This window comes from Papilio xuthus, unplaced genomic scaffold (assembly GCF_000836235.2).
Source record: "Papilio xuthus unplaced genomic scaffold, Pxut_1.1 DF827789.1, whole genome shotgun sequence".
NCBI classification, from domain to species: domain Eukaryota; kingdom Metazoa; phylum Arthropoda; class Insecta; order Lepidoptera; family Papilionidae; genus Papilio; species Papilio xuthus.
In genome coordinates, this window is record NW_013530860.1 from 1998091 (window position 1) to 2024258 (window position 26168).

Sequence of the window (26168 nt, forward strand, 5' to 3'; positions counted from 1 at the left end):
ATATGTACATTTTTAGAAAAATTCTTGATACGTCACATTCAAAATATTTATTCAAAACACATAAAATTAGATTGATAATGTTTAAAATATGTGCGAATTTTAAGAGATTCAAATAATATATATGAAACATACTAAATTTATGTAGATATAATTTTATTATCACTATGAAAATCATAATTACTAAATAACATCTGAAATCAAATCACAAATGAATACTGGTCATATTTTAAATTATTAAGATAGTTTTGGAATGCTTAACGTATTAAAAAAGGTTTTAATTAACAGGTAGATTTGATTACATCGACCATAATAAATATTCATCATCTGCATAACCCAATAATCGATACTTAAAATCGATCCAAATAAGTAACTTTGTATGGAAAGGAGTATAAATGATTCGATCACCCACCGAATTAATCGAGCTTTTCGAACGATAAATTTTGACGTAACATATTTAAAAAAAAATCATTATTACACAAGTTTTCAAGCACCTTTTACAATATTAAAAAAAACAATTTCGTGGATAAACATCAATAGGGTTGCCAACTTATTTTTTTAAGCAAAAAAATTTTTGGTTTTTTATCAAGCTTAAGCTTTCTAAGCTATTAAAGTAATAAAACAGCAAGAATTAAGTTTCAGAGGCAAATAAATAAGGAACGTGGTAAGCTTGTACTGTAGCTTCGCTACTCGTAAATAACTTAATAAAACCCGATTATTTTTACTCAACTATTATCACTAAGTACAGATATATATTTGTCATTTTATGCTTTTATATATTTAGAAGAGCCCCGGTGGCTCAAGGGCTATAGCACCTCACTTGTAATCTGCAGATCCTGGGTACGAATGCCGCCATGTACCAATGTGTTTTTTGATTCACGATTTACGTATGTACATTTATCCGATGTTCTTACGATGAAGGAAAACATCGTGAGGCAACCTGCACATATCTACTAAGAAATTCAAAGATATGTGTGAAGTCAACCAACCCGCAATGGGTTTGTGTTGACTATAACTGATGATATTTTTACAATAATATTGCGTATCTTACTTAATTTTAATATAAAGAAGAATTTGGGATAACTAAGACTGACAAGACGAATTATTTTAAATGCGTTAAGCTTATCTGACCCGGTAAGAGGCGCTGCTATCGCAATAGAAGAAAAATTGATTGTCAGTTTTGACATTGACAGGAGGGCGCTATTTTTGCCCACCAGATTAAAGAACTATACCGGTTTATAGCGCGATTTTTGACGTCTCTAGACATTGGACATTTTTTTTTAAGTCTTAGATTATTCTTAGGTCTTCTATGTTCATTTAAGTTTGAATTAAATTATTTACTTAGGCGAAAGGTTTTAAAAACATATCTATAATTTAATTTAAATATTAAATTATTATTTATTTTCATTTTGGCTGAAATAATACTGTAAGCATAATAGCTTATTCTGTACCATGCTTGGATAACTTAATTTTATTACTTTTTACGTATCTCAAAATGAAAACAAAGAGTAAAGTATTAAAAGCAATAGACATTAAAGAATTTAGCACAAAAATAATTGACTTATGTTACTGTGGTAAGTTACTTTGTTCTTATAATGATATAAAAGTAATCTTTTAAAAGGTAAATATATTTTTCTTTTAAAAGTAATAGAATACTTAGGTATGATATTTGTGCCAGATATCTCTATAAAATCATTCCACAGAGTATGTTATTAAAAGTTAAAAATTATAAATTATAAAACCGTTTTAATTAAGTAATCACCTCGTTATACAACTTAATAAATTATATCATTTTAAAAAAGACGATTGTGTTATGGTTAACAGAAAGGTTTAAGAAACTAAAAAATTGGTTATCTTTGATTTGACCACAAGGCGTTTCGAATCAAAAGTAATATATTTACCGTTTCGTGTGAACGAGAGTAAGGCCCTTTTTCCACAAAACGCGACTCGGACAGTCGCAGCTGCGATAGTGGAAAAAGAGCCTAACAATAAACTATACTCTTACAGCTTGTCTAATATGAAAGATGACTATTTAATTATCATTTCATTTTATCCCAAAATTTTCACACCATAACTGGTATAGCGTAATACCCGCCATGATTATTATTTGCCTAACATAGATGTTTAATTGAAGTGACACAAGTTGGTACGTTCATTTAGGTGTGAGGTGTGAGGTGTGAGGTGCGTGTGCGCAGACACGTGACGTCAGAGCGCGGTGTCTGCGCGCGCAGCACGCCGGCACTACGACTCGGGGTACATGATGCTCTCCACAGGCGCGGATGCTGTCATGTCATCGTTGTCCGGACGAGACCAATCCTGCAACAAATATACTCTGTATACCCATACTAAGTTAAAACAAAAAAAAATAATAAAAAAACAATATATTTAATAAAATAAGTCACATTGGACCAATTCCGTATATAATTTTAATAGCAGGCGCCCGCGACTTCGTCTGCGCGGAATTATAAAAACATAATTTGTAGCCAATGTGTTCTTCCAGACTATGATCTATATGTATGCTAAATTTCATCGAGATCCGTTTAGCCGTTTTGGAGATACCTTCAAACAAACATCCATCCAAACATAGTCAAAATATTCGGAAGTAATAACGAAAGTTTAAGCAAATAAGCGATAATAAAACACTAGAGAGTGAATTTGATCGAAAAAATTGTCTGCAATTTTTTGTTTACTTTAAATTTTTTATTTCTTATGGTGTTTCGTCATTAATTTATGAAAACCCAAAGTCGTCGAGGAGCGTCGTTGAAGGTTTAAGCATTTGTAATCTGATGATGATGAAAGGAAAGTTCTTCGAGACCCTCATTTTCACTCACCGCGCCCCCCGCCCCGCCCGACGCCCCCTCCGGCGTTGCAGTAGTACTGAATATTATGTAAAAACTTTCAAAACAAAAGGTTTTAAAGTAATATATAGAAATTCAAAGATAATCTTGGATTTTCACTGCCTGACACGTACAAATTAATTACGGATGTTTTGTAGAATTTCAACAAAAATAAAATATATAATTTATTATACCTGCTCCTCGGTACTTGCGAAGAATAAGTAGAAAAGATTCGCTGCTAAATCAATGGCCGCGGCCAAGTAGAACACTTCGCGCCATTGCCCCAGAGTTTGCTGCGAAATATTCAACAAATTTGTAAGCAATCACAAATGTAACAATTACTAGCTGTCGCATGTGACTCCCTCTACACGTAATTTAAAAAAAAACTTAATAAGTAGCATGTATTTAAGACTGTGTTCTGTATGCCAAATTTTATTGAGATCCGTTGAAACATTTTGCAAATCTCCTTCTAACATCCATCCATAAATTAAAAAAAAAATCGCATTTATATTAGTAAGATGTAAGATATGTCACCTGATCCGAGCTGATGATCTGTCCAATGACATACGGTGCCATGAATCCGCAGATATTGCTGGCAGCATTCGTAATTCCATACATCGTGCCCGCAAACTGCGGCGACAAGTCGATGTGGTTCATTTGGTTACCTGAAATACGCCATACCATTTTGTTACTACTGAATTCCAATCACGTATACATATCTTTTCCTTATTTGTATATACTAATGCATGTATGTGTAGATATATATAAGAGAAAGAGGTGTGTCAGGACGACAACAATTAGACATCCGTGGTCTCTGCCCACCCCTTTGGGTTACAGGCGTGAGTTAAGGTGTTCTTATTTAATCAGACCATGTTATCGTAAATTTTATAATCATTATAAATATAGCTTGTCATCCAGGGATAGTGTAAGTTCCCAAAAAATTTCCAAGAATTTTTCAAATTAATATGGTGGCTTTAGAGCCTATTTAATGGAAAATACGATACTTTCCTGTTTATAATATTAGTAAAGAAATCAAACATTCGTGTTATTATTACAATGATTGTAATTATAAGTTAGAGCGTCGGTGGCTCTGGAGTTAAGCACTTGACTTGTAATCTGCAAGTACTGGGTTTGAATCCCGCCATGTAATATTGTGTTTTTCGATTTAAAGATGTACATTTATCCGATGTTCTTACGGTGAAGGAACACATCGTGATGCAACCTGCACATATCTGCGTAGAAATTTAACGATATGTGTAAAGTCAACCCGCAATAGGCCAGTATGGTTGACTATGGCCTAGACAACCCTAACGTATAGACTCCGTATCTCTCAGTGGAGACGTATAGTGGGATGATGAAGATGATGAGTTACCTGCGTACACAGCGCCACCGAATGCTGAAGTAATGCTGAGTAACAACATGACGGCAGTGCGGTCGCAGCCTGCCCACGCTATGCCCAGCAAGCCGAACGCCGGCACAAATGCCGCTGTAACAATACATCAATCAAAACATCTAAATAAAAAAATGTAACATTAAAAAATACAAATATTGCGTAAACATAATGTATTTGACTTTCTGATAACGAAAAACCATTTTTTAAAATTTTGGTCTGTGCCTGTATGTCTATCCGCAAGGCATTAATTTTTTAATAAGGCGCGCGGAATTTAAAAAAAGCTTAACTAGTCTATGTGTTCTTTAGACAGTGGTCTACTTAGCAAATTTCATCCAGATCTATACACCCTTTCTGGAGATACCTTCTAATAAACATCCATCCTTGCATCCAAACAATCATCACATTCAAGAAACAAAATCAATCCAAACATTCACTTTATATATATATATAAAAAAAGTCGTGTTAGTTACACTAATTATAACTCAAGAACGGCTTTACCGATATGCCTGAAAAATAGTGAGGCGCTAGCTTAGAGCCAGGAGACGGACATAGGATACTATTTATTAATTTTTTTTCGAATTTATGCCTTGAAGAGCTGCTTTTTATTTAACTTACTAATATTATAAATGCGAATGTTTAGATGGATGTATTGTGGATGGATGGATGGGTGGGGCTGGCTACACTAATTAAGTTTTTTATATATCCACGCGGACGGTGTCGCGGGCGACAACTAGTTTATAATATTAGTAATACATAGCTATAAATACTTGTTAACACTTATTTAAATATGTCAGGGAGCATATTATATTCAGTAAACTAACTTCTAAAATGATCTTTCACCTTTACGATGACATAGTAACATTTGCATCAACAGTGTGTTTATAAGTTAAATAATATTTTCAAACTAACTGTCGCCCGCGACTCTGTCCTCTGACGTCTGAATAAAGAAAACTTAATAAGTAGCCTATGTGTTCTTCCAGACTATATTCTACATCTATGCAAAACTTCAGCGAGATCCATTGAGTATGTCCGTCGATAACTTCAAACAAACATCCATCCATCCATCTAAATATTCTCATTTATAATATTAATAAGAAGTAAGTTTTTCATTTTAAATCTATTAATATATTAAGCTATTCAAGCTAGAATAAAAAAAATATGATAATTAATTTTTTGTCGGTTTTCTTATATATTTCATGTATCATTTTAGTTTAGAAGAATAAATTAGTCACATAATATTCTTACTGAGCTGTATAAAATGTATAAATGTACATACCAACTGTATTCCACAACTTCATACTGGCCAATCGGGATATCCAACCTTTGGCCAGCAACCAATCAGCAAATATACTGATAATGATACCCGCTATCCATGCCGTCAGATATGGCAACGCCGAGAGGCGGGCATTCTGAAATATAAATATTAATTATAGGATAACACTTTAAAACTGTATCAAATTAGTTAAAAAATAACAGTGAGTTTCCGCTGTTTTAGAGGAAACACCTGAACATATCATAATGTGATCAAGCCATGAAAACGCACTATTGCTTTCTAATTAAATTAATTTGAGCACTTCTAAATAAAATTCATTCCATACTTTTATATGTATAATTTAGCGTTAATTCTAATCTTATATACTAATACTATAATTAATACTAGCAGTTGCCCACGACTTCATCCACACTAAATTATAAAAAATCTAGTAACAAGTATGGCATATGTCACCCAAATAGTGAAGCTTCCAAACAGTGAAAGAATTTTTGAAATCGGTTCAATTGTTTCGAAGCCAATGCAAACAAATGAACGATCAAATATTTTCTTCTTCTTCTTTATAATATTAGTAAGGATATTAACTTACAGAAACAATATCAAAGTGAAGTATATTATTCATATATGTTGGTAGCTCTGTTAGTTGTGTATAAAAGAGCCAGGATTGACCACATTGCGCTATCAATATCGCCCACAGGGGTAAACAGGTTAGGAACTTGCACCATGGTATCGACATTGATGGTTTATCTTCCTGCAATTAAAAAAATAACTTAATTAGTAGCCTATGTTATCTTCCAGGCTATGTTCTAGATCTATGCCAAATTTCAGCGAGCTCCATACAGTCGTTCTAGATATATCTTTTAACAAACATCCATTCATCCATCCAAACAATCACATTTATAATATAAGTAAGAAGTATGATTGGTTTTATTGCATGTTGAAAATGTATTACTTCGATACTTTACATCCTCTCTGAAATTAAATCCGTTCCCATCTTTTTGTTTTTATTTGAATGTGCTAAAGTGAACTGAAACTCGGACATTGGGATATCAAATTTAATATCACCCACTTTCATTCAAAGAAATTATATTGGAATCGAACATTTTAATATGATACCAATGTACAATATATATGACATCATAAGTTGACTCACATCTGCGCCCTACTGTCCCACTCAAGTGATACGCATAACAAAATTATTGCTATCAATGTTTACATTTCAACCTCTGCTATTGCTGATATAATTGTTATTGCAAAGTTTTATTAACTAGTAGCTGTCGCCCGCGACTCCGATCGCGCGGAATTAAAAAAAATATAATTAGTAACCTATGTGTTTTTCTAGACTATGCTCTACATCTATGCCAAATTTCAATAAGAACTGTTAAGCCATATATGAGATATATATGAGATACCTTCAAACAGACATCCATCCATCCAAACATTCACATTTATAATATTAGTAAGATCAAACACATAAATCTTTATATTATACATTTCTTATTTGTTTTAATTAATATATATATTTGAGTGTGACTACTTACTTGAACACCAATTGAATTTGTTATATATTCAATCTCTTTCGGGCAAATCCTTGGATGTTTTTGTGGAGTATCGTAAATTAGGAACATCCATGCAACAAACCATAATACACCAAGGCCTCCGAACAGATAAAAGCACAGCGGCCACCCACCAGCATAATCAAGGGTACAGAGCCAACCTGATATTGGTAAAGATATGACTGTGCCTATATTTGATCCTAGAACAAGATAAAAGTACATAAAACAATTAAAATTTTTGATTTTCATAATCACTGTTTCAAAGTTTTGCAATTATTTTGAAATTATATCAAATGTCATAAAGGCATGTAGTTTTTACAAAATTTGGATTTTGTGTTGGCATAATATATCCTTACTCATCTAGCATATAACTAAAAGACGGTCATTACATTTAATTTTAATATTATTGATACAATTTTCAACAATGTTACAGTACATAAAAAATGTTGATTTTTGTTCCACATTCAGAATAAAAATACAAAATTGCTCACCTGCATAAACATAAGCAGCAAACTTTGATCTTTCCAATGGTGGTATCCATCTAGCTAGCATAGCATGCATGGCAGGGTAAGTAACACCTTCACCCAAACCTTCCAGTACTCGCACAACTATAAAGAACTTAAAGTCCACTTTCGCTGCTATGGGACTTAAAATAGTAAATATTGCAGTTAACAGGACTCCTATCCCGTAGACAAGTTTTCCACCAAATATTTCAGCTATCCTTCCACCTGGTATCTAAAAATAAAGACAAAATCTACCATTGTATATAGTAATCTGTGACGGAAATCAATATTTGATTCTCAAGATCTATTTTATAATTCTTATGTTCTATTTTATGTGAAACAAAGTTAATTATTCAAACCACATAAGATTTCTTTTGCAGGCAAGAAATATATAATAAATTACCTGTGTTAAAACATATCCATAAAAGAATGATCCTAAAATAATACTCTGTTGTCCTGCATCCCAATTAAATTCACCCGGTTTCTGTAACAATGTTGGTATATATTTAATTAAGCAGTCTAGTATTCTTTATATTTAAATGAGTGTAAAAAAAAATCAAATGACAAAGTGGGTGGTAATCAATTAGAATAGCAGAGAACAATAGTATGCTTTATTACTTTTTTGTGTGTGTGTGTGTGTAGTTATTGTGAACTATGTAATGCCTTAAATGTACTTACTGCTGGTATTGAAGAATTGCTAGGGGTTGGAGCTAAACATACATCTAGTGTGGAATTGTTCTGTACAGTTGTTGAGTTTACCATAGCCACAATAGCTACAGACAGATTTACACGCATGGCATACACATTGGCGAAACCTAGAAAGCCCATGATGCCTAGCACTGTCCGACTTTTGATCCATCCTGTTGTTTCCTCTGAACATAAAAGTAAGCTTTAATATCTTATTGGATAATTTATTGTATGCTGTCATAAGGGCAGTAATAAAAATGACATCGTAAGATAAATAGGCCAATAAAAATATAATTACGCTAATCACTTTACAACAATAAAAACAATTCAGTATAAGTTATTTAATGTAATGCTTAGTAAACGGAATGAAGAGTTTTTTTTGTTATGATAGCATAATCCGGAATTAGGTCTTTACCTCGTTCAACCTCAACTAGATTACGATTGCTACTTGTAACATCATCTCTTATATCAGCGTTTATGATAGGATCTTCTTCTATTGGCAATGACATAGTGAATTAAAATAAAAAGCGCATTCCTTAATCTTAAAAAATAATTATAGACAATGTAACACTATTGTGTCTAAAAATGAGTCACAATTTATAACAATTTTTAAGGAATTGCAGTTGTACACAAACAAAGGAAAAATAACCTTGTCGCGGTTGTCATAGTAAATCTTCGACAGATTAGAAAACCTGAATTCTGTCAAATTGTCATAGAATCTCATAGAATAAGCATGCCATCGATTTTGTGGAAAACCATAAACTCTTTGTAGAAAACTATAAACTCTTTGCTCGAAAACTTCAATTTACTACAATAAATCTACCAAAATCGGCTGTAAAAATAAAAAAGGGGTTTATTTCTAGTTTTTAATTCACACCTAATCATAATCTGGTTCCTAATGCTGCAATGCTGAAAAAAAATTATTACCAGATAATACCTGTACAAAAAAGAACAATACATGGTTAAGATAAAATATTCATAAATTGACATTACCAAGTCGTGTTTCTTAACAATAGTTATTAAGAAAAAAAACTTATAACCTTGGCTAACACGGGAGAGAAAAAATTACATTATCTAAGAGCCAACTCATAAATATGGAATAAGCCCATGTTAACTAATTTATTTATTTTTTGCTCTATTTCAACATATAATAAAAAACTAAGGCAGCAACTTGTGATATAGAATTATCAGATTTAAAACTAACGTAATTTCCATTTACTTGGCTATGTTCAATTTCAGCAATTATTTTATGAATCAATTATAGCCGAAATACTTCCTATAGAATATAAAATATAATACGCCTACGCAAATACCAATCATAAAAATATTGTTCCATTTCAATTTTTTTGTGATTTCATAGTAATTCTATAAAAGCCACTAAACCATCACTGTCTATTTTTATTATAAACAATTAACTACGTGGGTTCAATTAAAAGATAACCAAGTAAGTGATAAATAATTTATTTAAATATAAACAATAAATTTTATAGAAACCATTCATAATTTTTATTTATAATTAGTATCTCATCTCACAACTATAGTGTGCCAAGACCTGTTATTGTTCAAATTGTTAAATGACTTTATTGTAATCAGTCTTAAAATATTAAAAAGTAGGCCAAACCATTTTACTAACTGTTGGTAAAAGTATTCCCATGAAAATTGTAGATATAAGATTAACACTATGATTATCAAGGATATGTATTCCACTGATATGCTTTACAGCATGCTTTGAATGTGATACAATTTTGCCGTTTTTGTCCACACCTGGAAACAAAAATAAAAATTATAAATAAACATTTGAAGAATTTAAATAACAAATTGTAAAATTCCAAAACTAATCATACCTGAATATTGCAAAGTTGCTCCTAATAATGAATCTATTAAGCTGCCAAAAAATCCTGCATAAGCACCTAACAAAATAATGGGCCACTGTGGAGGAGCATACATCCAAAGATTAGAGTCTGAAAAATAGAATGCGGTAAAATAATGTGCTATTCCAATGACAAGGCCTCCTAGAGTACTGAAAATTGTTCCATTGAGGCTTATTCCGCCATTTGTTCCTTTTGGCACTCTCTTCCAAGTCGTTATAAGAACAGGGTCACCTTTGCCAAATACTGTGCCCAACTCAGAGGCCCATGTATCACCATTGCAACATGCAAGGACACCTGAAACAGACAATAAAAATAAGAATATGTATCATGTATGTTTAGTAAATGTCAAGTCAATTGTAAAAAATAACTCACCCATAACACCCAAAGACAACCAAGATGCTCTGTAATCTTTCATAAAATCTATTGGCCTCTCTGAGGCACCAACATCCAATAAATACAACAAGCTTAACTGAGTAGCCATGCCCCCATTGCAAAGGACTTGGATCCAGTTTCTCTGACCACCTAAAAATTGTAAGAATTGCAATTTAAACAGTTCATTCATAAAAGGGTAACCTTTATTTCTGATTTTCAATGTATACCTTCTTTGAAGTCTTCTTCTATTTTCTTTTTCAAATGACCCTTCACTTTAGTTGCTCTTGAAGACGTAAAGAAAAATATAAGCAAATCAGCAAAGAAACATAAATTGGCCAAAGTTAGGACAAATCCAACAACAAAAGCTAAAAATGTTCCACTTAAATTTAGTGTCTTCTTTTTATACCCATATACACAAATAAGCAATGGTATAAAACAAGCCGCCAACCATCTAGCAGGTGATATCACAATAGGCTCTGAAAAAATATAGAAAAATGGTTATAAAATATACTTGCACATGTATTGTATAAAGACATTAATATATTTACCATCCAATCCTTCGTTTTGGCCTAGTAATTTGGAATAGATGATATTAATAATCCACATCGACATAGACAGAGGAATGGCAATTACACTAATCACAAGTGTAATAAAATGATTATTTTTAAATGGAGATGTTTTATTTGTATCCATTATATCGTAATACGCGCTTATAAATTAAATAGAAAATTATGAATTGTATCTTCGTTGCTTTACAAATGTAAAAAATCAACACGACACTTTCAAGTTCAAAAAGAGTTAAAAAATAATAAAATTGATAACCGTAAATAATAATAAACTACAATCACGACAAAACGGTAAATTTGTTTTGATATAGACCTCTATGTGACGGGCAAATAAATCTGACAGCAAAGAGTATATAAAATATGTCTGACAGTGACAATGTCAATTGTTCTGACAACCAAATGACAGACAAAAAAAGACAACAAACACAATCAATGAACAAGAACTAGCTAGGCGTTAACGGTGTTTTAATCTGTGTCTTTTGCTGTCATTTTTATCAGTTTTGTTTGTCAGTTGTAAATTAAGTTATCTGTGGTACGTTTATTGTTGTACGAAGACAAGACTTTTTGTTTCGTGTAGAAAAATGTTGTAAAATATATTATCACTGTAACTGCAATTAAAATCATTACAATGAAACCTTTAATTGATTTTGACGAATGTTTAAGAGATTCCCCAAAATTTAGGTAAGCACCAAAATAGTTATTCAACGAAAGTTCTATGTAGAAAGTGAAACTATGTACGTGTTTTGTGTTTTAATATATTCAAGTTTTAATAATTCATTGCTTTAGGGAACAGCTGGAAACGGAAGAAGCTAGTATTGATGGCTTAGAGCAGAAACTTGATAAAGTCCTCAAGACATGCTCTTTCATGATAGAATCCGGTAAAACATACATGACTCATAGGAGGTAAGTTTATGTGCTACTTTATTTATGTAAAAAAGCTAACTGACATGATCTGTTATTATTGTGATAACGTTGTATGTGATGTTTACTTTTTAACTAATTACTTTCTTGGTGTTTTAATAAAAATAAATGGACATTATGAGATAAAACTACACTGTTTTTATATTGACTAAAATTGAGTTTAAGATGCAAATAGTATTCGATACATAACAAAGAATTTTGTAGTAGATTTTAGTTGCATTGATCAAGTATGATATTCAAAATGTACAATGTGAATAAGCTGAGAAGTATCTTTTTACTCCAGATACTAAATTTCTTGTGGATTAAATCCTACCAAAAATTATTCAGTTTTCATACCATAAATCTATAACATCTACAATGTAATCAGCTGCAATAATAGAATTACTCTAAAATAATTGGATGAATCAACCAAATTGACAAGTCTGTTATACTTCAAATAATTATAAGACTTTAGTTAAGATATAAATGGTAACAAGTAATAAATCTACACATTATGGTTATTATATATATTTTTTGTAGTGCTTTTACAAATGCACTATGGGACTTAAGCAGTAGTTTTTCCGAGGATCCACCTGTCATGGCAACCCTGAACCGTATGATTCATGCATTGCAAGAAATGAATAAGTTTCACTCAATTCTCCTAGACCAGGCATCCAGAACTGTACTCAAGAATCTCTCAGCATTTATTAAAATGTAAGTATGTAAAAAGTAATATATTAATCAAAGACAATCCATTTAACAGGAGTAGAGCTAGAAACATCCCTTGCATAATTGACCCGAGAACCATTGTATACCACAACCACTCAAGACAGGTAAGGTGGAAGTAATTCTGCCTTTCATTTGTCAAGCCCATGTTAGAGCCCAAGTTTTGGTCTTCTTACCCCTTCCATTCTCATTGTATAACAAAAGGATCTGAAGTGGAAATGTTTGCAGTGGAGGAAGGGAGAGATAAGAAGGGGATATATCCTATCTATCTTTCTGGGTATCTCCCCTGTCAATGCAGATGTCTGTGGGCAGGGGTGGTCATTTTACTATTTTGGTGAATTCTGTTTTAAGCTCACACATTTGCTACCTTATTCTGTAAAAATTACATTAAGTTAAACTAGATAAAAATGCAATTGTTATTGTTGCAGAGATATAAAGGGTGTGAAAGAGAGCAAGCATCATTTTGATAAAATCTCAAATGATCTGGACATAGCTTTAATAAGAAACTCACAGGTTTGTAACTTTGACTATAAGCTTCTAACGAGGTTATAAACTTCGGCATTATATTTAAAAGCAGGCCCGGTACAATATATTTTATTGATAATATTCTTCTTGTTATTATAAATGTGAATGTTTAAATGGATGGATGGACGGATTATGATGAAATTTGGCATAGGTGTAGAACACAGTCTAGAACAACAAATAGATTATTAATTGAGTTGTTTTTAATTCCGCGCAGACGAAGTTGCGGCCTACAGCCAATTAAAAGATAAATAAAGATCTGTCAATAAGTATAACTTTTGTTTTATGAGAAACCACAAACATGTACATTTAAACTGACAATTAAAATGCAAAGAATCTAACGCAGGTGGCTAACCTTGATTTGCTTCATAATTATTATTAACATCAATTGAATCACATATTATAGTGAATTTAATAAAACTGTTACCTTTATATGTCTATTTTATATCAAATTATGTAAGTTTAATATTTAATATTTACTTATTTAAAAATATGCCTGTCAAATTTAATCTGTGGCGGAATTCACAAAAAACTTGATTTATATCATATCATATTTTCTACAAGATAATAACCATTGCCATAGCCAACTCTTACTAATAATTGCTACACTAAAGTGTGTATTTATGTCCAGATCTCTCGTCACAAGTCCAGCGATGTGGAGGAGGCGGTTAACCTATTACTGGCCACCCGCTCTTGCTTCCGACATACAGCACTCGACCATGTACAGAAGATCACAATGCTGCAAGCTAGAAAGCGACATGAGATATTGGCAACGGTAAGTCACAGCATTTGTTCATCTATGATAAACTGCTAACATTGTGCGTATACTATATGTGCTCCATGGTTTTGTCTCCGGCATTAAAGTACGAGACTACAATACGAGATATGATTTTGTTTTTAACTTCCTACTAACCATTGGTTTCTATGACCAAAATCTCTGTATAAAACATTGCCCATTATCAAACAATAATGTTAAACAGAAACTGGTCTCAGAAACCTAAGGTTAGTTAGTAAATCAGTCAGTCAGATTTTTATGGACCCCTCTCTAAATATAAACATATATAAATTTATAGGATTAAAAGAATTTTGTCATTGTTTTTAAATAATGAAAAATAAAAATATTTTATCTTTTTTTATTGATGTGAGTTATCAAATTACGTTCGTAAATGACCTATCACATATCCCTTATAATGGGACATAGTAATTCAGAATTACAGCGAAATTATTTGTAATGAACACTTAACCTAGTTACGCCCTAATGATGGCCGACACGTAACCTTATTCAAGACAATGTATATGTTGTAATATATTGTATTTCATAATTTATTCTTTTAACTCTGTATGTATCAACATAGGAAAATATAGACCTGAGTTTTTATACTAAACTTTTAGGTACACAACTAACGTTAGTTGTGAAATTTGTTACTCTTAAACGAGGTTTAGGCTAAGTGCCATCTGCGCTCGGCCACCTCAAGCCCGGTGAAGCTGTAAATGCCTCCTCAAGGCAAACAGTGGCAATCAGTCACAAATAAAAAAAAAATTGTGAAATTTGAAGTGAACTTCTAGAAAAATGTACTTTGATTTCCTCTTTACTGAAGTTAATGAACTCGTTTGTAGATAAAATTATTATTTCTTAATTTAAATGTTTCTAATTCATTTACTTCCTATAGTATTTTTTCTGCAGACTGTACTGATGTTAGCTTTTAACATACATCCATCTATCTAAACCAGTCTTTCCCAAAGTGGGCGAAACCGCCCACTTGTGGGTCTCAAGTTGCGGGTTATAGTAAAAGTTTCGTTTAGAATTCTCCGTTAATATACATACAAATATAGGTCACAATAATTAATTAATTTAATTTGAAGTTATAGTGAAAATATAGGGGCACTAAAAAAAATCTGTTCTCAAAGTGGACAGTAGACAAAATAAGTTTGGGAATCACTAAATATTCGCATTAATATTAGTAAAATTATTCTGCTTCATCCAACATCCGTGTAAGATGTGTGTTATTGGTGCGCGTTTGATATGCATATTTATTCTCATTCAGTCTGAAAGTTGAGGCAAATGATGAGACATATCTAGGTTGAACGGTTACGGTACATCATTTTTCTTTCATGGGGCCGTGCATAAATATTAACTTTAGTATTGGTGTTAATAATTATTATAACATTTCGATATGTCAATGGAAATTGTTAATATCAGATTGATTGTTTTATTGCTAAACATCAAATAATACTCGGTACGGTTTAGAAAGGAAAATATAGGACTAGCTTTGACGAATTATATGAGAATAGCTGCAGCACGTAATTTCGTCTTTGCATTTTAAATAAAAGATAAACTGTAATCTGCTTCTGTTGAAAGTTTCATGCAGATTTGTTTAACCGTTCTGGAGTTACCTGATAACATTTGTACTATCGGGGAATCTAACGGTATTCCACCTTTAAAGCGACAGTCGTTTGTACATTTCGTACGTATTGAGACGACGACGTGGACACAATTACAAATAAGAGTCAGGTTTTAAATTTGTACGAGTAATTGATTTTATTATCATTGCAACTCACTGCTACCAGTTTATCTCGTTGCAAAGAACAATGAAATCTTTCTATTAGTGATTTACCGCGAACTGGCCTGACTGTACATTCATCTATTCATATAAACTTTCGCATTAATATAATAAGATTGTATTGTTTATTTGTCCTCGATTGAGTCGATCCATTCATGCAATAAACCACTGTTTATATGCAATGTTTTCCATATGTTTTATGCGACGCGCAACATGCGACTATTACGCGTAAAATACACATTGGGCCGTGTGTTGAATAACAATAAGTTTTTATAATTGTTTTGTTATGACACTGGGTTATTGCGTCACGGTGTAATACCGGTGGTTAATGTCGGCTGTTCGTGAGAAATTCTCGTGCGAGCCTTTGTTAAAATTCGTAGCCTTCATATTTTTAAGCGAATCTTTATTGTTTTTTATGTCATGTTTACTTAGTTACTACGTGCTCACGATTCGTATTAGAACTTGCAGGAATAGTAAAATGTTTTTAGTTTTTATCTGTTCAATAATAAATATGTCGGTAGCTGTTTTGTAATTTGACGTGATTATGGCTTATTAAGCCTCTCTTTGCCCACTGCTGAGCGTGTTCCTTACACATATTTAGTGGTTAAGGGTACGGATTTCCGATCGAGTTCCGAGTCGAGGGTCGAGAGTTCGAATCCCGCCATTCGACTAAAGTCGTAAACCATATCCTAGCTTGTGCTATTAGAGCTTAGTTGGAATCAAGAAATATTAGTACATTAAGAAAAACCTGTTTATATTAAAAAAAGCGTAATAATATAAGAAAGAAATTATCTAAGCAGATAATGTACTTAAGAAACCTTACAAGAATAAGTACGAGTATTTTCACGGAGTACGTCATTCTATTTACGTATATGTTAATTGTCTTCCGATCATAACTGTAAAGCTTAAATTGTGATGTGATATCAAGTCCATATCATATCATTGGTTATAGTTCTGTGTGTTTCCAGTTGGGCCAATCAATCAGTCCAATGGCAAAAAAAATCACAGGCGCGATCCAGGATAATCGTCCCAATGGGAAACACTCATAGTTTTCAATCGGACGTACCTTTTGATTCAGTGTGCTGCATTCAGAGTTTCTTTAGTCAGTAAAGACTTCAGGGGATTTGATTCAGGAGTTATTGCATTCGGGAAACTAGCTAGCTTTGATCGTCCCTTAGTGTCATGAACCGTATGAATTAAAAGTTATACCTGCCTAACCCAATTACCTGAAAATCTGTAACAATTTCATTTGAATATAGATATGTAATCTGTAATATGTTATAAATTAAATACGGCTTATCTTATCAATAAAACAAACTGAGGTTAGTCATTAGAACATCCAATGCCAGGTTCTTGCAATAGTTTTTGCGCCACGCCCACACTGTTCGCAAGGTTGCTGTTGTCTAGAAGTGACAATTCATTCGTCTTGACGCGACGGTTAAGCTTATGCGGTTCGTTGCAGTGTTGATAATTTATTTTACGCATTTATAATTATAGAGGTAATCAGTTTAATTGATAGATTGTTAATGCACATAATAAGGTAATTTATTTCTCTATTCATCAAAGCTATGTTAATTTACTTATTAATAAGTGCCATTGATATGTCGTTCTGCTGTAAAGGAGTGTAAAATAAAACAAAAACAGTGTCATCCGGTTAGATTCTGTTTTATTTGATTATTATTAATAATATGACTAAATTATTTATACTAATATAATAAAGTTGAAGAGTTTGTTTCATCACGCTTAACTTAGGAATTAATAATCGGCTTTTCTTTATATTGTGCTGAAGAGACTGAAGAGAAAAATCGAGAAAAAAAAATATTAGAATCTAAATACTTGCACTGTTAAAAGCAAATAATCTGCGATTATAAATTCATTTGCACAATTTTAACAGTAATTTTCAGGTTATCACGTCCGAGTAGCATAATTTTCAATAAACTACGAATCAATGAGATAATTTTTTTTTCCAGTTTTTATCATACATGCAAGCTTGCTGCACATATTATCACCAAGGAGCTGATTTATCTGAAGATTTGGAACCCTTCCTCAAATCAACAGCGGACGAGGTATCTAGTTTTTTTTTATGAAAAGTCATTAAAGAAGGTTTTAACATCGATAAGAAAACTTTAAGTAATTAAGTTATGGATCCGAACCCGAGTCCTTCAAATTTTATTAGACTTGATATGAAGCATTGTTTGTTTTGCCCAAAACGTTTTTTTAATGACATTCATTACTAATGTCGTTCAACTTCTGTTTTTATCCAAAAATAGATTTGTGTTTCAGTATTTTTTTACCTTGTTCTTTTTTTTAAATATATGTTGTCACACAGTTGTCACGACAGTGGAAACTTACTGTATAATCAAACACACTAACATTTCTAGGTGACAACAATGCGTGGTGATACCAAATCGCTGGATAAAGAAATGGAGAACCGGCATACTATAGTGAACAGTCAAGATACTGTTCTGCCAAGTTGCAAAGACCACGCCAATGAGACTGACTGTAAAGACGGTCTACTTACTTCGCCCTGCCTCAAGAATTTACCAAGGATGCAAGGTTACCTCTTCAAAAGAACATCAAACGCATTCAAGACTTGGAACAGAAGATGGTTCTATTTGTACGACAATCGATTAGTTTATAGGTAAATTTGGTTTGTGTATTTGTCGTGAAGGTCGAATTAGAAGCCGGTCACGGTCTATTTGGTTATGAAATATTATCTAGATATATGTTTAATATACATTTTGAAACCCTAGATTGGTGACTATGTAAATTATATCAGTGCAATTATTAGGCGCATGACCTTAATTAGTGTTTTTATTTGATTATCTTAAGAATGCTATAACTAGCTGTCGCTCACGATTCTGTCCGCGGAATCATCTTGATTAGTAGGCTATGTGTTATTCCAGACTTTGTTCTATATCTATCATTGTGCGGCTATGCCATCTTCCATCCATGCAACCTTTATGGAGATACCTTCTAACAAACATCCATCCATCTAAACATCTAAACATAAGTTGTATAAACGAATTCAATTCAAATGAGTTGTTAGAAATGAGTCATTTATTGTTTATGGATTAATTTTTTCTATAGAGTTTTTAAATATAAGCATGTTTTTTTAAATATTTGTTTGATTGCGTTATAAAGGTAATATTGTTTAGATAAATTTCTTATAAGTTCTCATTCATTTGAATTTAAATATGGAATAATTTATCATTTTAATAATATTGTTTTCTTTTTTCAGAAAAAGAACTGGAGAACTAAATGTGACAGTAATGGAAGAGGATTTACGTTTGTGTACAGTTAAGCCGGTGTTGGATGGAGAGAGGAGGTTCTGTTTCGAAGTATTGTCGCCTTCCAAGTGAGTTTACTTTAATTATTTTTATCACTTAACTAGTGGTTGCCTGTGACTTCGTCAGCGCAAGAAAAATAACCTATAATATGCTCGCGTGCAGCTTCCTTCCCGTCAACGTCAAAATCGATTTGCTACAATTTAAATGTGATTTCAAATTTTTTACACTAACTTTTCTATATATTCGGATGTTCATTAATTATTTTAGTTGCCACATTTCTTTTTGGCTCTATTATTTGTAGTTGTAATATAGGACAAAATGCAAACAAAAAAAAACAAAAAAAAAATTACTAATATATTTGTGACGTCATAGTATCTTATTTGTGTCCAATGGAGAAGACAACGTGGCTAAGTTGTCAGTTTTGAATATATTGTAGAAGTCACATGCTGCAAGCTGACTCCGAGGAGATGGTGGGCGCGTGGATAGCGGCGCTGCAAAGCGGCATCCGCTCCGCCATACAGCAGGGGCGAGGTCGTGACCCGCCTGACACGCAGCTCGTGCTGGTGCCCGACAGAGACCACGCGCACAACCACCCGCATGCTAATGACAGGATGAAGAAAGTCAGGTGATGGACACACCACACATCATCACCTCCCACAAGTGTCGTATACAACGAAAACTTGCATGATGCTTTCCACGACCACATACTACAAGCTACTTTGAAACGAAATTTACTCTTTTTGTAAGCGAATTAAAAATGCCAATAAAATTGCTAATTTATATTCAACTAGCTGTAGCCCGCGACTCTGTCCGCGAGTAGTTAAAATAAAAGTTAATTAATAGCCTATGTGTTCTTCCAAACTGTGTTTTACATTTATGCAAAATATCATTGAGATTAGTAGTTATCTTCTATCAAACATCCATCCATCTAAACATTGACATAATATTAGTAAGATATTTGTTTCAGGATATGGGAGCAGCTGCTGAGTATCCCGGGCAACAACTACTGCTGTGACTGCAGCAGTCCGAACCCGCGCTGGGCCAGTATCAATCTAGGAATTACACTCTGCATAGGTCTGTATTAAAACGACACTTTCAGAAATAATATTTTAGCTAAAGGATACTTCATTTTAATTATTAAACGGCTCTTAATGTTGAAAAGTTCACCTTTTTATATTTTACTTTGTTTAAAACACAGAATTAACTCATAATTAATTGTGCTGGCAACACATGAACTAGTTTCGTTCATGTAAAAATCTATTGGTGAAATCATTTTTTTTTTCATTTATATATTTTTGTGGTTTGTTGGGTATACTCTTAATACATAGTAATACAGCAATAAATAAAATATAATAATATTTGCAGCATGTTCCGGCGTACACCGCTCGCTCGGAGTGCACGTCAGCAAAGTTCGCTCCCTGACACTGGATGATTGGGAACCTGATATTATTAAGGTATTTAAAAAAAATCTTTTTAATCTGTGTGTATCTTTTTTTATGGATATTGCTAGTCCGGTCTGCGTTTGTATGTGTGTGTTTTAATTGAAAGGCTTGGTACATTGTGCAGGTAATGGCGGAGCTGGGTAATAAAATAGTGAATTTAATCTACGAGGCGAACACAGAGGGCACCGACCTCACCAGACCTACTTCCAATTGTGAAACGTAAGATATAATCAGTTTTTATTTCACTATTAGCTATCGCACTCGACTCCGTCCGCGCGAAATTAGAAAAAAAAATAATTAGTAGCCTATGTGTTCTTCCAGACCATTTAAACTTTCGCATTTATAATATTAGTAAGATTAATAGCTAGTAGCAAAATAATTTTTTATCTATTATATTTACTCTAAAGTCAAATTCACATTTCTTTGATATCCGTCGATTTTTCGGATTTTGATATTTCGGAGTGGATATTCTTAAAGACATATTTAAGATAGATAGTTCTTTAACGCAACTGTAAAACTTCGCAGTATTGCGAAAAAACTTTGTTTGACGCGCTCCCTAGTCATTTAATTTACATTGTTTTAGCTATAAGATATATTTGATGTACACAGGTCAGTACGCGAGGCGTGGATTCGCGCCAAGTATGTGTCGCTGTCGTTCGTACGCAACGTGACCGCGTGCGAGCGCGCCCCGCCCCAAACCCCGCCCCATTCCCCGCCCCACTCTCCGCCCCACTCGCCGTCCAACTCGCCGCCACCCACACGCGCCGCACGACGGTGGTCCGTGAGACGAGCTAGGCGCAGGTATGCGTAACCTTTAATTAATTTCCAATTAGATGCCATTTCTTCCTTACAAGGCATCTTAATTTTTTTTATTATAAGGCTCCAAACGAGTAATAATCTCAAGAGAGAACAAAAGATCAATTGCCTACATTTAACAAAGGCGTATAGAAGGATATCTCCATTTCCTAACATCACCTCCCTCGCGAAGGCAATTTCTTTTTCTTATTCCTTCCGCATAAGAAAATTGTAGAAAGGGGAAGATATTTGTACAGTAGCATGCATACGTGCTAATTCATATTTTTTATACGATGGTAGTGGAAGTGAATTAAATTCCTTGACTGTACACTCGAGTTGTTAATGTGATTTCGATACTAACTATTTGTAACTATCAATATGATTTATAGAGTCCGAGCACAACCGACTGTACCAGAAACTATCGCGGATGAGAAGAGTGATGTCAATAGTAATACTAGTGGTAAGACTTCACAATCAAATACACTTAAGTGTTCGCTTAGTGTAGATTTATCTTACTAGATACATTCTAAGGGATTTCCTTAGTGATTATAACGTAGTATCGTTAGTATATTTAGTTGTTTGTGTGCAGTATCGGAGAGCGGCAGCAAGAGTTCAGGCAGCCCCGTGCTGCTGATCGGCAGCGAGCTGGCCGGCGAGCGCGACATCGATCTCAGTCTACCATCAGACCATGACTCCACTGAGGGCGATGATACAGACGAACTAGGTAACGTCATAACAGATAAAAAAAAAATCTTAATAACTTAGTTACAGTTGTCTTGTTGCCCCTCAAATTATCTTTGAAAAAACAAAGACAACGATATGCGTCAATTAAAAAGAGATAGTATTTTTCTAATATCTCACTGGGCGTCATGTTTTGTATAAAAAAAAAACTAGTTTTGTTCATTGGATAACAGAAGCGGAGGATCTGTCGAGCCTGAGTGCGGACGCGGTGCTGTGCCGTGCGGCGCGTGCGCACAACGTGTGCGTGATGCGCGCCGCGCTCGCCGCCGGGGCCTCGCCCACTGCCACCGCACCGCGTCTGCGCACCCCGCTGCACGCCGCCGTGCTTAGTGTTAGTACACTACCTACTACGATCATTCATTTACTTTTATATTATTACATCGCATACGCGAAGCTACCCATAGTGATCCGCAATTGCAGAACCGTTACCTTAAATCGACGGGAAGAGGAGACGTACAGAAAGGGAAAATTTCCCCTTACTTTACGTCCAATCGAAAAAAATGAAGGAAAACAGTATTAAAACTATGCCTACGGCACTCTTAACTTTTAAAAATAGACAGACAATGCTCATGTTATTTTTGCTCTATATCTTAACATTACGAATGGTGGATTGTAGGAAATTCTTTAAATTTAGTACCTGTTACTCCTCGGTAATTACTAAATTAGTCATTATGACTAATCTATGGTGATTGTATTTAATTGTTAGGGTTCAGTGATGGCTTGCTCGTTCCTGTTGCTGAACGGCAGCAAGCTGAACGCGCAGGACGAGGACGGCAAAACTCCGCTGCATCTGGCCACAGAGGCTGGACACACTGGACAGGTCTGTATGACACAATAGTATATATACCACTTTGTCACTGTCCCTATTAACTTCCTAATGTGTATTAGCTAGCACACACGTGCTTAATATAATTTTATTTTTCTTGTTAAAGGAAACCAAAAACCGTGAAATTGCATTATCATGCTGGTACATATTTTTGTCTCTGTTTTTATCAAAGAGTATGAGCAAGATGACAATAGTTATACAAGTGCTTTATCTACTAAAACGCAGTTACATTTTGATATATGTAGGTGTGCCTGTTGCTTCGATACCGAGCAGACCAGTCTATAAAGGACAACGAGGGTCACACGCCGCTGGACATCGCGGTCGAGCACGCCAACGCTGACATTGTCACTTTGTAAGTCAAAATATTTGTCAATCTGGTGTATTTTTTAATTTATTTAGAATATAAATACACTCGGTCAAATGTAAGCCTTCTTTCCCTTCCCATCCATTTCTTATAAGTCAAAGGAAAGGGAAAGTGATTTGACGGAGGAGTGAATGCATATAATGCATATAAGTAAATGTTTGACAGGTTACGTCTAACGAAGTTGAATGAGGAGATGCGCGAGAACGAGATGTCATCAAATGACGACACATACAACGAGGTGTTCCGCGACTACACGCAGCTCGCGCACTCGCACCCCGAGCGTCTCGTGCGCGCGCGACACAACAACAATGACGGTAAACATCACCTCCCACCTCACACCTCCCACCTTCCACCTTCCACCTATACCTCCTTCCCCTTCTCTCTCATATTAAATATAATTATGGGATTATATTCCTCTATTTAGCAATTGACCGTGCGTTTCTGATACTAAAATCTCTGTATAGAACATATATCTTCTCTCTCATTATCTCTGACACAACAGAGATAACAATATGTTTAAAACGGAGAATTTAGTCTCAGAAACCCACGGTGAGTGTGCTAATTTGATTTTGAAATCCTTCCATATCTGTTTAACATTTTTTTTCTTAGTCTATGAAAAACGTATATAACATTTTTATTATTAAATTTTTTGGAATGTTTTAGACCCACATGTAACAAGTAATAAAAATCTGGTTGTGGTAGTTAAGTTGGGTTTCATCATCAGCTCACTATATGTCCCCACTGAGGGTCTGAGCCCCTAAGATGGGTTTATGGATTGTTTAATATGTGCAGGTGAACAGAGCAGTGAATGATGACCGGGACGTCTCCGTCGCTGGAGATATTTGTGGTGCGAATGAACATTGTTGATTCCTGACTGAAAACTTCGCATTTCTTACTATCTGACCTTTTAAAGCTAAGTACCCTAAAATTTGTCTCATTACATATTGATATTGCTTTTATGTCTATTTAAAATGTAATTCTCATTAAAATAATCCACAAAAAATACAATTAATTGTGTTAATTGCTTACATTTCTTGTTAATAATTAAATATTATCAATATTATTAGAACCTTATCAAGTTTAGAAATGACTTACGATCGTTCCTAATTAACTAATTCTTAGGTAATTTTGACAGAGTTTGATGTTTGTACTCTGTAGTTTAGTATCGCATAACACTTTCAATGCTCCCATTTAAGTGTGAAAATGAACTCGCCAGGTAGCATTGAATGGGTTAAATTCCAGTTTAATAAATGTCCCAGTATTCTTATATTTTGATAGTTCTATCTATGAATAATATAAAATTGACATTCATCATTCGATTTGTCATAAAACTTCTCAAATAGCTTTAAATCAATTGGAAAGTTTAAGGAATTGATAAATGTTGTTTAAAGATAGTTTTACCGTTGGTTTCTGAGACCAAATCTGTATAAAATATATCTTCATCCCTGTCATTATCTTTGATGAAATAGAAATAACAATACGTTTTAAATGGGGATTTTGGTCTTAGAAACCCAACATTAGAAGAATGTTCATATAACTTTGTGACATACTTTAATTTTCTCCAACACACATTTACATTATGGAAGTTAATTAAAACATGAAGGCTAAAAATGTGCCATTTTGGTGTAGACAGGACATATTAACATGACGTATGTATGCATGTACGTACGTATGTATCTGTCATTTTTTATATTTAACAATATATTTTTTTTGATAAAAATTTTTTTTTAACAAATATCACGATCTCTATAATTTTAGAGGCTTTAAATTAACGAAATATCTTTTGCCAAATTTATCTCTATTCCAGTATAAATTTACACTCGCCTCTACAAAATGTATAATTTTTATCAATATAAATAAAAATATATTTAAGGCCATATAAATAAGTGATGATATTTGCTTGTAAATGCTTTTGTAGTATACCAAAGAATTTAATATTGATATAGGTTACTCGAAACTTTGACGTTTGTCATGAAAATGGAGTTTTTGTGGTTATTGTGGTTTCACACGAGGGTAGTAAACAATGCAGTACAGTACTCCTATTGAATGCAACTGTCAGTACTGTTCAGTCTTGTTATTGTACGATAAAAAGTGTACTGTCTACTACCCTGCCTCCCTAGTGTGAAACTAGTATCATGAATTTTAATTATCATCATCCTGTTAATGAGTTCATCGCAATCTTTTGTACATATATAAGAACATAATATGATATCAAAATGTATTGTCATATGACATATAGATATGAAAAATAGATATAAAAAACATATAAAACAGTGAGTTATAGTTATATAATTTTACATCGATTAGACTTACTATATATTAAGAATTTCTAATTATGTATGGCTTAAACCGTGATTTAAAAAGCTTTTGTTAGTTTTTTTTTTATTTTTTGCAACAACGTATTTTTGTTGCCTTTGTCGTTTAGCTAAATTATGTAACTATATCCCCCCTGTTAAATATTTTCAAAAGAATAAAAAAAATCAAACAATTTAAGAGTTACTTTCATATTTACTGAAATATAAGATTTCTGTGTACATCTATATTTGTGAGAAAGAAATGCGATATTATTCTAAAATTAATGTAAAAAAAATATAGTAGAAAACGAAATAGGTTAATATTTTCAAACCTATCGGCATGTAATGTGTTAAATTATAAAATCGCTCGTTATGTTTATAACATAATTAATCTTACTGAAATAATATTTACTACTGAATATATTCAGTAAAAAACCTTTCTAATATTTGATCCTAAAAGGATATTTTAATCACATTCCTTTATTAATTTTCTAAAAGTTCACACCAACTTGACTATAAACCTGTTTTTGGATTTAAATAATAAAAATTGTTTACAAAATTCTAAAAATGTAGCTCAATGTATTGTAAATTTTACAAATAATTAACCTGTGAAAAATCAAAAAAAAATATCTTTTTTAAAAAAGAATGGGAAAAA

The 26168-nt window shown here is 33.2% G+C and overlaps 3 protein-coding genes across 3 annotated transcripts; 1 reads left to right on the forward strand and 2 right to left on the reverse strand.

Moving 5' to 3' along the window:
• Window positions 1–1007: 1007 nt before the first annotated feature.
• LOC106115511 (major facilitator superfamily transporter 10) lies at window positions 1008–8896 on the reverse strand. The gene is made up of 11 exons (XM_013308931.1): window positions 8659–8896; window positions 8235–8428; window positions 7960–8040; window positions 7545–7788; window positions 7039–7253; window positions 6087–6248; window positions 5504–5636; window positions 4207–4320; window positions 3369–3499; window positions 3029–3127; window positions 1008–2313 (listed from the first exon to the last, which is right to left on the reverse strand). The coding sequence occupies exons 1-11, from the start codon at window positions 8750–8752 to the stop codon at window positions 2239–2241; spliced, it is 1542 nt and encodes a 513-aa protein (XP_013164385.1). The 5' UTR covers window positions 8753–8896; the 3' UTR covers window positions 1008–2238.
• An 841-nt stretch (window positions 8897–9737) lies between these two features.
• On the reverse strand, window positions 9738–11356 carry LOC106115421 (transmembrane protein 19). Its single transcript, XM_013308774.1, has 5 exons — window positions 11035–11356; window positions 10714–10962; window positions 10487–10636; window positions 10088–10408; window positions 9738–10007 (listed from the first exon to the last, which is right to left on the reverse strand). Exons 1-5 carry the CDS (start codon window positions 11177–11179, stop codon window positions 9847–9849), a joined length of 1026 nt encoding a protein of 341 aa, XP_013164228.1. The 5' UTR covers window positions 11180–11356; the 3' UTR covers window positions 9738–9846.
• A 235-nt stretch (window positions 11357–11591) lies between these two features.
• CenB1A (Centaurin beta 1A) lies at window positions 11592–24921 on the forward strand. The gene is made up of 20 exons (XM_013308940.1): window positions 11592–11733; window positions 11839–11955; window positions 12493–12666; window positions 13107–13191; window positions 13832–13975; window positions 17732–17827; window positions 18143–18402; window positions 19003–19119; window positions 19488–19676; window positions 20019–20125; window positions 20417–20505; window positions 20618–20712; window positions 21103–21294; window positions 21678–21748; window positions 21878–22012; window positions 22203–22360; window positions 22736–22849; window positions 23101–23207; window positions 23385–23533; window positions 24012–24921. The coding sequence occupies exons 1-20, from the start codon at window positions 11681–11683 to the stop codon at window positions 24029–24031; spliced, it is 2472 nt and encodes an 823-aa protein (XP_013164394.1). The 5' UTR covers window positions 11592–11680; the 3' UTR covers window positions 24032–24921.
• The last annotated feature ends 1247 nt before the right edge of the window (window positions 24922–26168 follow it).